The sequence below is a fragment of the Lagenorhynchus albirostris genome, chromosome 11 (genome assembly GCF_949774975.1).
Source record: "Lagenorhynchus albirostris chromosome 11, mLagAlb1.1, whole genome shotgun sequence".
NCBI classification, from domain to species: Eukaryota; Metazoa; Chordata; class Mammalia; order Artiodactyla; family Delphinidae; genus Lagenorhynchus; species Lagenorhynchus albirostris.
In genome coordinates this window covers 59,207,261-59,221,189 of record NC_083105.1, presented here as the reverse complement: position 1 = coordinate 59,221,189, position 13,929 = coordinate 59,207,261, and the positions used below count along the sequence as shown (strand labels likewise).

The window sequence follows — 13,929 nt, the reverse complement described above, 5'->3', positions numbered from 1 at the left end:
ACAAGACTAGGAGACAGGGAGGGCAGTGGGCCTCAGCCGCCTCAGGATCCCCACTTCCACTGCCAGCCCAACGAACGCCTTCAGCACAATCCTCCTTTCCTCCACACCCCACAAAGTAGGCCTGCCTTTCCAGAGGTGCAAACAGAACGGGGTCCCAGAGGACAGGAACATGGATGAGGAGGGGGAAGGGATAAAGTATCACTCTTTAAGACAAACTGAGACTCTCTCTCTTTTCGGTCTGAAAAAATAATCCGTTTAATTGAAAAACCTGGAGTATACTACCCACTCCCCTGGATGAGGGGGCTGAAGAGACTAGACCCCCTACATCACCTCATAGCCACTTCGGATGCTCTTCACAAGGCAGCAGGCAAAGACGATACCCAGGACCTAGAAGCAAAGACAGAGATGGGGGTGAAGAGGAGTCAGGGAAACAAGGTACCCGGGGCCCACCCAAGAGACCCCAAACACCACCAGGCCTCCCCTCCCCAGGCCAGCACCTCCTGCTCAGCACCCTCCCACTGCCCCTAGATCCCAGATGCTCAAGGGCGTCTCTCACCTCCACAAAGGCAATGCCCAGGGCTGCTGCAGCCACCACCAGCAGTTTTTCCCTCAGCCAGCCCCCGATCTTCTCCACACAGCCCTGAGGGTGGCAGGCACACAAGACACCATCAGAAACTTCCCACCCACCTTCCTTGGACCATCTGTCTCTCCCCCACCCTCTGTACCTTTAACCCCACCCCTAGTATACCCAAATTCCCTCCCCACCCCTGACGCCCAACTTCCCAGAGCCCCAACCCTCTCCACCTCCACCCCGGGTCCCTCTTTCCTCCTGCAACATTTCCCAGCTTCCCCAAGTCCCCTACTATCTCAGCCCCCTCCCTACCTCAGTATGGATATCCTTCACGTTGAAATTAATCCCACAGCCCTGAGTGACATTGACACAGCAGGAGTCAGGGACTCGCTTGGCCACCATCAGGATCTTCTCCCAGTCTGTGTAGTTAGCGGCCCCGCAGCACTTAAACTGCGGAAAGATATGGGGGAAAAGGCTGTTAGGCGAACCTCCATCTTCAACACAGAGATGAGAATCTCCTTCCCCCATTACCCCTGCTCCCAGCAACCCCACTCACATCTTCCTGCATACTGTCCAGGATCGATGCTGTATGGTTGTTTTGGGGATAATTCTGCATCTGCTGCCGGAAATCCTTATTAAATTCTGATATCACCTGGGAGTAGGGAGGAGCACTGTTGAGGCCAGAATTCAGGGCACCTGGGTCCCAGAGTCTCCAGGCCTCTGAGGCAAGGCCCTCCCTTTACTCCCTGCTTACCTTGTCTCTAAACACATAGCCAGCAATGGCTGCAGCCACCTCCACCAGCATGATAAGGGACAGGAAGATGGCAAACTGCAGGTGCAAAGGACGGGAGTTACGTTTGGAGTCTGGGTGAGAGGGGCCTGCCGGTCTCGGGAACGTTCACCAAGGTTTCCCTCACCCACCCACCCCGACAAGCCCCCTCCAGAGAAATGCCCTTCCGCAGTCCCAGGCACCCAGGCTGGCCCGTACCCACTCACCGTGATCATGAGACAGTAGTTCTCCTTGCAGGCTCCGCAGCAGCCCACAAAGGCCACCAGGAAGAGGAAGGCACCCACTGCGATGATGACCACGGGCAACAGGGAGCCAGGGGTGGTCCCCGGGGTGATGGTCTGATTCAGGACAAGCTGGGCCCCTATGCCCACAGCGATCAGCCCCACTGCAAAGGCCTGGGAGGAGGGCAGGTCAGGATTCAGAAGACCCACAACCCATCAGCCCTTCACGGTGGTGCACCCAGGACACAGGCGGAACCCTGCGCCATAGAGGCCGATTCTCACAGCCCCAGGAAACTTCTGACTATGGGGGAGAAGGAGGACGCATCCTTGCCCCACAGTGAGGGCTGGGAAATTGTTCAAGGCTCTCTGGGAGAAGGCAACCAGGAGGAACCACGCCTTCTTTCAAGAAGCTCCTCACCAAAAGCAAACAGAGACGTTCTCAGAAAGCCTTGACCCCAGGGCAGTGCTTAACACTAACAAAGAGCAGTGCTTCCTTTGAGCCGCTTCCTATGGGCCTCTAGGGCTCCCAGAACTGCCCTCTCACTATCCTCCAATGCCCACCACATCCTCATCAGCTGTGACTAGGGTTCCTCAAGCCAACTAGGCCAGGGAGGAGGAAAAGGGGGTAAATGTAGCCTGCCCCTTCCTGGACAAAAGGTTGCCTCTCCAGCCAGGAGCCCAGGACGGGAGCAATGGAGGTGGGCAGAGCCCTTACCCACCCCAAGCAGCCGGCAGGGGTGATGAGGGAATGGCAAGAAATGACGGAGTGGAGGGGGAGAGAGGAGGGTGGCGATAGCATCAGGCGGTTGGCTGGTTGCCCCACTGCCCCATATCACAAGAGACTGGGTCACCAGACAGGAAGGGCCCGGAGGGGTTACGGGGAGGGTGGCCCGCCATTGTCGGTCCAAACCAGCCTCAGAGGTTCCTGAAAGCTGGAGAAGAGGACGGCCGCGCTGGCCTCGGTCGTTCCCGGGCTTTCCTTCCACATCTGTTCCCCAGCTGCCTTCATTCCTGGCCCCTCAGCCCTCACCACTCCGGAGCCAGGTCTCCCCGCACCCTGCCAGCGCGCCCTCACCGTCCCCGCTCCCCACTCACGCAAAAGGCCAACAGAAGAACGTAGAGCAAGAACTTGACACATTTCATTCCTCCTTCCACCGCCATGGCTGCCTGGCCTGGGGCAGAGGGGACGGCAGGGGGATCAGAACCTGTCGAAGGGGGATCTCGGCTTCCGAGCTCCCTGCCGGGCCTCGAGACCTTCCCTGCGGGGCCCCCATTCCAGGCCCCTCCCACCCGGAAACCCGCGGTCAGATCCACGTCTCCCAGCCCCCTCTTCTCCCCGCAGGAGAGGGGTGGGGGCGCCCGCCGCCCAGCCCGGACCCCGCCCCGCCGCCTCCGCGGCCCGGGACCCAACCCAGGGCGCCGGCGGGGGCCAGGGCCGGACGCCCACCCTCGACCCTCCAGCCCCCAGGCGTTAAACACCCCCTCCCCACCCAACTAGTCACGAGAAACAGTCCTCAGCCCCAGCCCGACTCCCAGGCCCTTTCCCCTGGGCTCTGACCACCGCCAAACAGAAGTGCGGCCGGCGCCCCCCCACCCCCACTCCGCCCGGGCCTCCGGAACTTTGCAAAGTTGCAAGGGCCTCGGGAGCGGCGAGGAGCGCGGCGGATCTTCGGAGGCCCGGGGCGAGCCCCTCCCCACCCCACGCGGAAGCCGGCGCGAGCCCCGCGTCCTCACCTGGGCTCCCCGACGCAGTGCGCTGCTCTCCTGCCGCGGCTCAGGGGCTCTCTAGCTGCGCCCCCCGGCTCTGGCCCCGCCCGGCGTGCGGCCCCGCCCCGACTCCAGCCACAGCCCCCTCCCCCGCCGAGTGGCCCCAGCCTCCCTCATGTGACGCGGGAACAGCTGCGGCCTGAGTCACCCGGCCCGCGTGGGGAAGGCCGAGCCCCCAGCCCGGTCGAGGCCACGTGGCCCTTGCCCGTAAGACAGCGCCCACCCCCGCAAAGAGAGGACGCCCAGGGCAGGACCTCGGGGTGTCTGGCGCCCTCCTGGCGCCGCCAGAAGGGGGCCACCTCGGGGTAGGAGAGCGGGATCCGGCGCCGCCTGGTTCTCTCTGGCTCAGGGAAACGGAGGAGACGTGTGAGAGCCAAAGGAGGGATGAGCGGCCCGAAGTTACTCTCTGAGCGCCCGGCCGGGCGGCAGAGCTGAGTCGAGGTGACAAGATGGTCTTCAAGAGGCCTGCATTCTCCACCCAGAGCCCACTCCCTTCCTCTCGCTCCAGCTCCATTCCACCCCTTCCCTGAATCAGCAGAGGGCGCTGCTGGCTCTCTGGAATCGGGTGGGGGCAGAATAAACTTTCAGAAAGTCCCCAGCCTCACATCCTGGGAATCCCCCAGCGTTCTAGAGTGGGTGCTCCTGTCCCTCTCTCTCTTAGTCCCTTCTCCATTGTCTAGGGCTCCTGAGTAGTGAGCCGAGAAGTGGAGGAAGCCCTTCGCAGCACCATTCCACCCAATCATGGCACGTCAGAGTCAGGTCCCTCCCTCTGGGAGAGGATTGCTGAGGTCAGCTCTCACCCCTCCTGGATCAGCCTGTTAACGGTAGAGGCGTGGGGAGGACGCTAAGGCGGGCATGGCATATATCCCCTGGATTTCTCCATCCCATTCTAGCGGACAGCCCAGAGGGCAAGGCCAGGAGAGGACTGGAAGTTGAGGGGGTTGGTCTCAAGCTGCCACGCACCTCTTCTGCGTGGTGGTCCGCAGAAGGAGCTGTGTGAACAAGCAAAGGACAGAACCAACCACAACACCCCTGCCCCCCTGGCCTGGACCCAATCCCTTAGGTTCTTCTCGTCCTGCCTGAAGAACCGTTTCCTGAGCCTTCAGTATGTGTGCACAAGGAAGGAAACTATAAGAGCAGAAGGAAGGAGATCTGGGCTGGGCTGAGGACCAGTTTCCAGGATCACAATCTTCCAGCAAGACACACCAAGCCCCTTCTGGATTTTGCTTCCCAATTATCACGGCAGGCAGGCCGTGGAGGAGGAGCAAAGAAGCTGAAGAAAGGAGTTTCATCTGTTTCTGCCAGGCACGTGCTGGGCGCAGGGCCAGCGAGGTGAGGCAATTGGTGGCCCCGTCCTCTGCCAGCAGGCAGAACCGAGCCCACACTGTGAACAGAGGCAGAAACCCCTGGTGGCAGCTGGATGAGCGCAGAGGGAGGGACAGGTGGTGCCTCTGCCCCAGAGAAGAAAGAAAAAGAACAGATTTCACAGAGGTGGGTGGTGCGCTCCCAGGTGACCTTAGACAATAAAAGGGTAGTCGCTCCGTTCCAGGGACAAGGAAAGGGCCAAGTGTAAAAAAGGAGTAGTTTTCAAAGTCCATGGGGACTTCGGTGGTCCAGTGGTTAAGACTCTGAGCTCCCAATGCAGGGGACCCGGGTTCGATCCCTGGTCAGGGAACTAGATCCCACATGCCTGCCGCAACTAAGACCCGGTGCAGCCAACTAAATAAATAAATATTAAAAAAAAAAAAAAAGGTCCATGACACGTTGGGGTTGGCCAGCTCACAGGGCTGGGGAAGGATGTGGTGACAGATGGGAGTGGGGGAAGGTGGGCTGAAGTCAAGATGTAGAAACTTTAGCTACCTCAGCACCAGGTATAATGCTTGGTCTTTGACTGAATCTTTGCCTGAACAAACTGTGAAAGACATTTTGGGAACAGCTAGGCAAATGTGAATATAAACGGAGGATTAGACATGAGAAAGTAACTTTGTTAGCTGTGACGATAGTATGACTATATAGGAAAATTATTTTTTAAAGTTGCATATGAAAATATTTAAGGGTGAGATGTCCTGTCTGCAATTTATTTTGAAATACTTCATAAAACAATAGATGAAGCAAAAGAAGAAGACAGTCTGGGTGACAGGACTGTTGAGAACCTAGTGGTTGTGTGGGGTGTGTTCTAGAGGCAGAGGGGAGAGGGTGGGTGAACTCTCTTGGGATTGGCCCTACCGTGAAAGGAGAGATGAGTGTCTGGAGGGTAGCTGGTACAACATGGTCCAAGGGAGAGCTGATGAAGGCCAGAACCAGGGAAAGGAGGGGAAAAGCCTTGGAAAAGCCCTTCAGAGAGGGAAGATCAAAGAATGGGGTGACTGCTTACCTGTGGGAGCAGGAGAGGAAGTGGGAAGAGTCTGAGATGACTCAGAGTTTCCAAACCTGGGCGCCCAGGGGAGAGGTGGTTGTCACCCAAGGCAGGAGGCACATGAGAGGCAGCTGGGTGGAGATGTCCCACCTAGAATTGGGGATGTGAAACTCGGGAGGGAGTAGTCAGACTGGAGATAAAAAGTGATATCTAGGACTTCCCTGGTGGCGCAGTGGTTAAGAATCCGCCTGCCAATGCAGGGAGCACAGGTTTAATCCCTGGCCCGGGAAGATCCCACATGCCGCGGAGCAACTAATCCTGTGGGCCACAACTACTGAGCCTGTGCTCTAGAGCTCGTGAGCCGCAACTACTGAAGCCCGTGCACCACAACTACTGAAGCCCGCGTGCCTAGAGCCTGTGCTCCACAGCAAGAGAAGCCACCGCAATGAGAAGCCCGCGCACCGCAACGAAGAGTAGGCCCCGCTCACAGCAACTAGAGAAAGCCCACATGCAGCAAAGGCCCGGCGCAGCCAAAAATAAATAAAATTAAAATATATATATATATATATATATATATATATAAAGTGATATCTAAATCCATAGATGGGTGAAGGCCAGAGCAAGAGAAGAAAACAGAGACAGAGTCTTGGGAAACCCTTATGTTTAAGGAACATGGGGGAGTAAAGGAGCTGAAAGGGAAAGGAAGTTGCGGAGCTGGACCCCTGCACTCTGCCAGGCACTGTGCTGGGCACTTAGAGCCATGAGTTCATTTAATCCTCATGACAACCTGGTGAGGTCCGTATGATTTGTCCTGTTTTAGAGATAAGGAAACTGAGGCTCAGAGACAGGGAGTGATGTGCCCAGAGTCCAAGCAGGTAAAGGGCAGTGTTAGGATTTGAACCCATATCTCTGGGGGTTCCAAAGCCCGTGCTTTTTCCTCTCTCTCTCAGAGATCAAGAGAAAAGAGAACTCCATGACAGGAGGAGGGGACAGTGGCCAGAAGCACCAAATAGTAAAGAAAGGTGAGATGCCAGAGAAGGCCATTGGATGAGGTGGCCTTTTCCAGAGCAATGTCAGGGCAGGATCCCAAGTACCTGCTGAGTGGGGAGTGGAGGCACCCAGGTAGGCAGGGGTGGAGCTGAGGTGAAGGTCAGGAGAATGGGACCCTCCTAGAGGAACGCCAGGGGAAGGGCAGGGAGCAAACTGTGGCCAGTGCAGAGTACTGCAGCAGCTTGGTCACGCAATGGGAGAGAAAGGATGGGGCCAGGGAAACCCCGGAGAACAGACCTGTGTGGAGCTGGAAGGGAGAGGTCAAGAAAAGTCCATTCCTGGTCACCTTCACAGAGACAGAGAGTAGTGTGGTGGCTGCCGGGGGCTGGGAGGAATAGGGGGTTGTTGTTCCACTGGGTGTGCAGTTTCTGTTTAGGAAGATGGAAGAGTTCTGGTGATGAATGGTAGCGACAGTTGCACAACACGTGAATATACTTAGAGCCGCTGAACACTTAAAAAATGGTTAAAATGGTAAATTTTGTGTTATGTATACATAATTTTTAATTTATTTTTTAATTTTATTTAACACAATTTTTTATTGAAGCATAGTTGACTTACAAAGTTGTGTTAATTACTGCTGTACGGCAAAGTGATTCAGTTATACACGTATATACATTCTTTTTTTATATTCTTTTCCACTATGGTTTATCATAAGGTATTGAATGTAGTTCCCTGTGCTATACAGTAGGACCTTGTTGTTTATCCATTCTATATATATATATATATATATATATATATATATATAAAAGCTTGGGGAATTCCCTGGCGGTCCAGTGGTTAGGACTCTGTGCTTCCACTGCAGGGGCCACGGGTTTGATCCCTGGTCGAGGAAGTAAGATCCCTCATCGAGATCCCTTGATGAGGCCAAAAAAAAAAAAGTTTCCATCTGCTAACCCCAACCTCGCACTCCATTCCTCCCCCGGCCCCCTCCCCCTTGGCAACCGCCAGTCTGTTCTCTATGTCCCTAACACAATTTTTTAAAAGAGAATGGCCTACCCCTCTAGCCTGGGAAGTAGGCATAGAGCCCTGTGTACCTCTGAGTGGGGAGGAGGCTGACCTCAGACTTGGCCTTCACATCACATCCTTAAGAGCTTTCAGCACCAACTCCAAGTGCTAGTGTCCAGAAATGCCACCAAGCCGCCTGATTAGCTCAGGCTTCTGTCCCTTCAGCGCCTGGCACTGGCTGGTGGTGGGTGAGTGGGGTGGGCTTGTCCCCTGCCCACACAGCAGAGCCAGGCTGCCCTCTAGCTCTCCAACCAGGGCCAGCAGCAGGGCATGGGGGCCTCAGGTGTCCCAAGCAAGGGTGGTTGCCATCTGAGAGCATGTAGGCATCGGCCAGACCCAGTGCAACACACAGTAGCTTGTAGCCAGCGCCCAAGGCCTCCCAAAGCTCAGATCCGTACAGAGTCCAGTGCCTGCTGCAGACACCTTCCCTCCACTCAGCAGGACCCCTGCCTGAGCCCCACTGGGACGGGCCGGCTCAGAGATAAGACGCAGGGGCCCTGGTAGTAGAGGCCCCAGTGAACTGGGAACTTCTACCTGCAGAAGCCCTTGGGGGCAGGGGAGCGTGGTAGAGGAGCCAGGAGGCATGGGGAAGGAGAGGAGGAAAGAGAGGGAAGAGTTGAGGAGGGTTGGAGAGGGACACAGAGATACAGGAGCAAATAGAGGAGAGTGGAAGACAAGGGAGAGGTTGCGGGATAGGAGAGGGGAAACAGACATGAAGGAGGGGGTGGAGAGAAAGAAGAGGAGGAGACACGGATGGGAGAGAGAAAGGAAAAGGGTGCATCTCTACACTGGGGAAGGTAGGAAGGGTGATGCTGGGACTTAAGGTCAAGAGGTTGGGTCTGAATTGGGGGCCTGAGATTTCAATCCAGAGGCCCCAGCTTTAGATATGAGGGAGGCATGGGTGCTTGATAGCAGCTCCCAGAGGGCAGGGTTAGATCAAAACAAGGGCAAGGTTGGAGATGTTCTGATTGTTGGAGTCTGTGGGCATAGAGAGGGGCCTCCAGTCACAGCACACCATAGTACCCAGGAGAACATCATCACTGCCAAAGTCAGCTTACCTCCTCACTGTGAGGAAAGTAAGGCCCAGAGAGATGAAGCCACCGACTCAGCCACCACCTGCAGATGAGAACCAGGATCTTGACACACCAGCTCCGGGGCTGGGTGCACCACGTTCGCCGTCAGCATCAGCGCCCTGAGGTCAGAAGCCTTGGTGAGAGACACGTTCTCCCCCACGTGAGTGGGTGACTTGGACCAAACTCTCGCCCTCCCTGAGCCTCAGCTTTCTGCCACTTAGGCAGGAGGGAGACTACTCCCTCCCCTCACAGGGCAGTTGGGAGGATCAGAGGAGAATGAAGGGGATCAATTTTGTTACCTTAAGAATGATAAAGTCTTGATCATACCCTGTTTTTAGACTCATGGGAGTTATGATGATTTCGCTTTGAGAAATATCTGGACGCCGCCCCACTTGAGATGGCCAAGGAAAGGGTTGGGAGGGACAACCCAGCCTCCTTTAGGTCCTACTCAACTTGGCCTTGGCCCAGAGTTCCAGCTCCGGCTCCACCCCAGCCCCACTGCCAGGCTGCATCCTCAGCTCTCCCCCCACATTCTTACCCATTTCTTTCACTGCTCCTGGGGCCCCCAGCCCCTGACCTCTGGCCACTCCTTCCCCCTACCCTTGCCTGACTCCTGTCCCAGCCTCCTCCCAGCCTGTGTCACTGTTACAACAGGGTCAATCCAGACGCCCAGCTGGTGACGGGGCAGGAGAGGCAGCTGCAGCCCCTGGCCTTCCATGCACCACCTGGGCCAGGAGCTCGGCTGCTGTGTGGGTCTGGACCAGGACCTGGTCGGGAGCGCAGTGGTCTCCACCTGAGAGTCAGCACAACTAGAGTATCTCCTGAGAGGTAGCACACAAGAATACGGGAGAGGGACTTCCCTGGCAGTCCAGACTTCGCCTTCCAGTGCAGGGGGTGCGGGCTCCATCCCCGGTCGGGGAGCTGGGATCCCACATGCCTCGCGGCCAAAAATCAAAACATGGAACAGAAGCAATATTGTAACGAATTCAATGAAGACTTTGAAAAAATGGTCCACATCAAAAAAAAATAATAATAAATCTTTAAAAAAAATAAATGAATATGCGAGAAAGGAGAAAGAGGCAATGCGGGGCGGGGTGTTTAGCCCAGGTTTCTGTTCCTTGGGGCTGGATCAGCACATCTACCAGGGGTTTGAAGTCCCTAGAGAAGCAGACTTTGTGCTCAGACCCCTCCTTTTCTTTGACCAACAGCTGGAATAGTGGTGCCTCCTGCCAGCATAGTTGGGCCAAGGGGCCAGCCTTGGCCACCGCCCCCAGCAGGACCCCACCACGGGCCTGGAGAAGGAGCAACAGGAAAGAAAGACAGGAAGAGGTGGGCAGGCCTGGGGAGACCGAGAGTGAAGGTAGAAAGAGGGCACACCCAAGGACTGAGAGGGCTGGGCCTGCCCTGAGAAGGTAGGGGGAGCGGATGGGGGCAGGGGCACTGGAGGAAGATGTGAGTCCTAGTGATTCTCAGGGTTCCCCACTTGTATCCCACCCACCTCCACCCCCTCCCTCCAAAACGCTAAGTCTTTGGCTCCCTCTTCCCAACTTCCAACTTCTCCTAGAGGGCCTCGAGGTTAAAGAGGTTAACAGGCCTGCCCGACAATCCAGGCAGGGTAATTATAGGGTTTAGAACAGTGATGTGGGAGAGGATGGTAATTACACAGGGAGGTTCTCTCTGAGGGCTTCAGGGTTTGTGGGCAGGGACCTGGGAGGGGCCCATTCCACAAACAAACTCTCCCCAGCCCAGAATAGCCTCCCCACACCACGTTCCCTGAGGCTCCTGCTGGGAGGGCCAGGAGGGGAAAGCCCCTCCTAGGGAAGCCCCCCTTCCCAGCTGCTTCTCAATGGCCCAGCCTTTCCCCTCCTTGGAAGGACCTGCAGTGCCAGGGAATGAGTCCACTGACCCTAGTAATAGGGTCTTTAGGAGGACGAAGCAAGAAGAGATGGGATTAGAGGTCATGAGTTACTGCCCACTAAGCCCAGCTCTGATGGACAAGGCAGTTTTGGTGCATGGTAGCAGTGCAGGATAGCAGGAGCCCCTCCTCCTCACAGTGGCTCCCAGTGCTGGGGTCTGCAGCTCTGAAAGTGGTCCAGGTGTCTCTCGCCTCGGACCCTGGTGACCAGCTCCTGGGACCTGCAGTTCCTTTTCCTGAGGATGTAACACAAGGGACCCTCTACCCAGGGCTACACAAGCACCTCTTGCCTACAGCAGCTCTTGAAACCTCATCCCTGCTTCTCTCCCAGCAGCTCACACCCTTCAAAGCTCAGTGCCTCCCTTACGCCCCAACCCACATTTGCTATGAACCAGTCAGGACCTTGAAGGAGGCGGGCCTGAAGGTTGCCTGGGTAACACCGGGAGAGGGGCACCCTTGGCAGGAAGACAGTTGCCTGGGAGACCAGGGCAGTGGGCGGGGCCCCAAACCCTGGTTAGCTAGTGTTGTGATGAGGAAGGATCTAAATGTCCACATCTTTCCAAATTCCTTTTCCTTAAAGCCAGCAGGGTCCCCTCCTCGGGACTGGGTCTAGGGCAACTGGAAGTCTGAAGCTCCTGAAAGAGACCTCCCAAGGTTTACCTACAACTCAAGGGAACCCAACAGTACCAAGCCTGAGGGAACTCAAGGAAAGAGGCAAGATCTAGGAGGGGGTGGAGCGAGAAACAAGGCTTAATACTTTATGGTATAGAACTTCTTGGACTAGAAATCTAAAGTGAAAATACACAAAGTATGCCAAAAAAAAAAAAAAGTCGTTTTAGACCCACCTCCAAGCAGAAATTCCAGATTCGACCACCAGATGGCAGTCTTGCCCACTCATTGGATTAAATGCAGTCCTGTAACCCGCGGGAGGAAGCCAGGAGGCAGAAAATCCTTTCTGTCTCACAAGTTCCAGACTCTTGCTCTCTAGTATTTGGCAGGTACCCATAACTCCTTATGGCCATAAATATACAGTTTTCTTTCCCTAACCTGGCTCTGACCAGAGCCAGTGAGCAGGGTTCATTCATTCTTTATTCAAAGCCGTTAAGGAATACTTTGGTGAAAAAAGCTCCCGCTCTCTTGGGTCTCACAGTGTGAGGCTGATAAGTTAGGTAGTAGTAATGACTAATTATCTCATTTAGAACTGTGTGTCAGGCAGTTAATCTTCATAACTTTATGAGAGAGGTACAGTATTGTTATCTCCACCTTACAGGTGAGGAATCTGAGGCATAGAGCCAAGTTCACACAGCCAGAAAAGGGGGAGAGCTCTGGGGCTTGATCCCAGGCAGCCTAGTTTGAGTCTAGAAGCTATGTGATTAACCTCCATGACACACAGGATGGTGCAGGTATAGCTAGGAGTAGCATCTACTCTAGTCTTGGGAGTCAGGAATGGACTCCTGGAGGACATGTCCAGAATCTCATCTATACTGAGACCTGAAGAAAGAGTAAGTTGGGGGGCGGAGGGAGGGAGTGGAGGTAGGAAGGGGAGTTGTTCAAGAAGAGGAAACAACTTGTGCAAAGATTCGGAAATGATCAAGAGAAAGAGGGTGAAGGCTACATCCAGATTTTTGACCTGGGTGATTGTCATTCACTAAAACGATACAGAGCAGGATGGGGGCACAGTTCAGGGGAGAGAAGTTCTCTGTTTACCATGTTTAATCTATGATATTTGAGGGTGTGTCCAGATGGCGATATCAAGGAGGCATCTGGCCCCTGAAAAAGGGGGCCAAGTCTTACTTACCTTTGCATCTCTCATAGACCTGCCGCTAGCTACATGTCTGGTAGGGAAGTGAAAGCTGGGCCACCTCCTCTGAGGGAGAAAGAGGTGACACCACCTCTGCTCTCAAGGGGTTTGCAATTTTGCTGAGGAAATGACATCAGAGAAACATTTTGGAGAACAGGATATGCCAGAATATGTGGTGAAGGTAATCCCTGCTCTGGGAAATCAGAAAGGAAAGCAAATAATCATGAAAAAGAAGCCCATGAAGGCCACGATTAATTGATTGTTGTGTAATCCTCACAGCCAGTTGAGGGCAAGCAATGTGATCCTATTTTATAGATGAAAAAACTTGATGAAATGTTGAGATGCTCATGTCTTGGAGGGAACCAGCTGTCTAAGTTTTTTGTTTTTTTTGCTTTTTTTCATTCTGCTGCAGTCTTAGTTCCTGCTCTCCATGGAATGGATCATCTCTTCAAAGCTCCCCAGCTTGGTCCTCCTCATCCCTACCCAACCTTCTTCCTTCACACCTGGACCCCAGTTTCTAACCTCATTCCACTCCAGCTCCCCAGACCAACTCTGTCCTTACACCCAGTGCTCCATCTAATGCAAAGTGGAAACCAATGTCTCTCTGTTCTGCCTGAGAAGCCCAATAACGTTCATCCACGTATTCAGTAAACATTGTGTGTGCCAGGAAGCAAGCAAGATCTGATCTGATCCCCTCAAATATTTTCAATCTACAGGTTATTTGTCTATTGACCTCTAGGGCTTTAGACTCAAGAAATCAGCCTGAAGAAACTGAGGTCTGGGAAGAGGTATGCAGAACCAGAAGAAGTTAAGCACTTCAGGAGCATTTTAATACCTTGGCACTCTTATACTCTGCCCTCTGGCTGTACCCAGGGTTACACCTGAAGACTAGGGCTTGTCCTACATCTGGGTTTCTCCCCTTGAGACTTACGTTCTCCAACTAAGGCATCTGAAGGCAGACCTCTCTCTCATCCTCACCCCTGCAACTACAAGCCCCTTCTCAGACTTCCAAGACCCTGCAGATCCAAAAATCCAGAGGTCCAGATTCCTCTGCAAGCACAGTGGTCTCTGGCCCTGTTTCCTCGCACTCCTCCCCTAGTGGTCCCCGGTTCCTGCCTTTTCCAGCCTACTGACTCCCTTATCCCCTTATCAACCCTCAGTTTCAAGTACACGTTCTTCCCAGCTCTAAGTCTTCCTCTGGTCTCAGGGCTTCCCACCAGCTCTCCACCTTCTCAGATTGTCCCTGGTCTCTTTTCCTCCTATTCTTCCTCGCTAACCCCCATGTCCATCTCTTGCTTCTTGATCCCCTTGATGAGCCCAGCCTGATGCTTCCCTCCACACCCTCCCCACTTCTGGTACTGGGCTACTTCTGATAGCTGG

The 13,929-nt window shown here is 54.6% G+C and overlaps 1 protein-coding gene across 1 annotated transcript; it reads right to left on the bottom strand.

The window, feature by feature from the left end:
* Positions 1–230: 230 nt before the first annotated feature.
* Positions 231–3,397, bottom strand: CD63 (CD63 molecule). Its single transcript, XM_060164805.1, has 8 exons — positions 3,317–3,397; positions 2,678–2,754; positions 1,568–1,756; positions 1,326–1,400; positions 1,128–1,223; positions 884–1,021; positions 557–640; positions 231–387 (listed from the first exon to the last, which is right to left on the bottom strand). The coding sequence occupies exons 2-8, from the start codon at positions 2,741–2,743 to the stop codon at positions 322–324; spliced, it is 714 nt and encodes a 237-aa protein (XP_060020788.1). The 5' UTR covers positions 2,744–2,754; positions 3,317–3,397; the 3' UTR covers positions 231–321.
* Positions 3,398–13,929: the final 10,532 nt, after the last annotated feature.

Coding starts and splice junctions, on each gene's coding strand:
- CD63 (XM_060164805.1), bottom strand. CDS start 2,743: ATGGCGGTGGAAGGAGGAATGAAATGTGTCAAGTTCTTGCTCTACGTT. Junction 641..883: donor TGAAGGATATCCATACTGAG/GTAGGGAGGGGG, acceptor TGCCACCCTCAG/GGCTGTGTGGAGAAGATCGG. Junction 388..556: donor TGGGCATTGCCTTTGTGGAG/GTGAGAGACGCC, acceptor CTTTGCTTCTAG/GTCCTGGGTATCGTCTTTGC.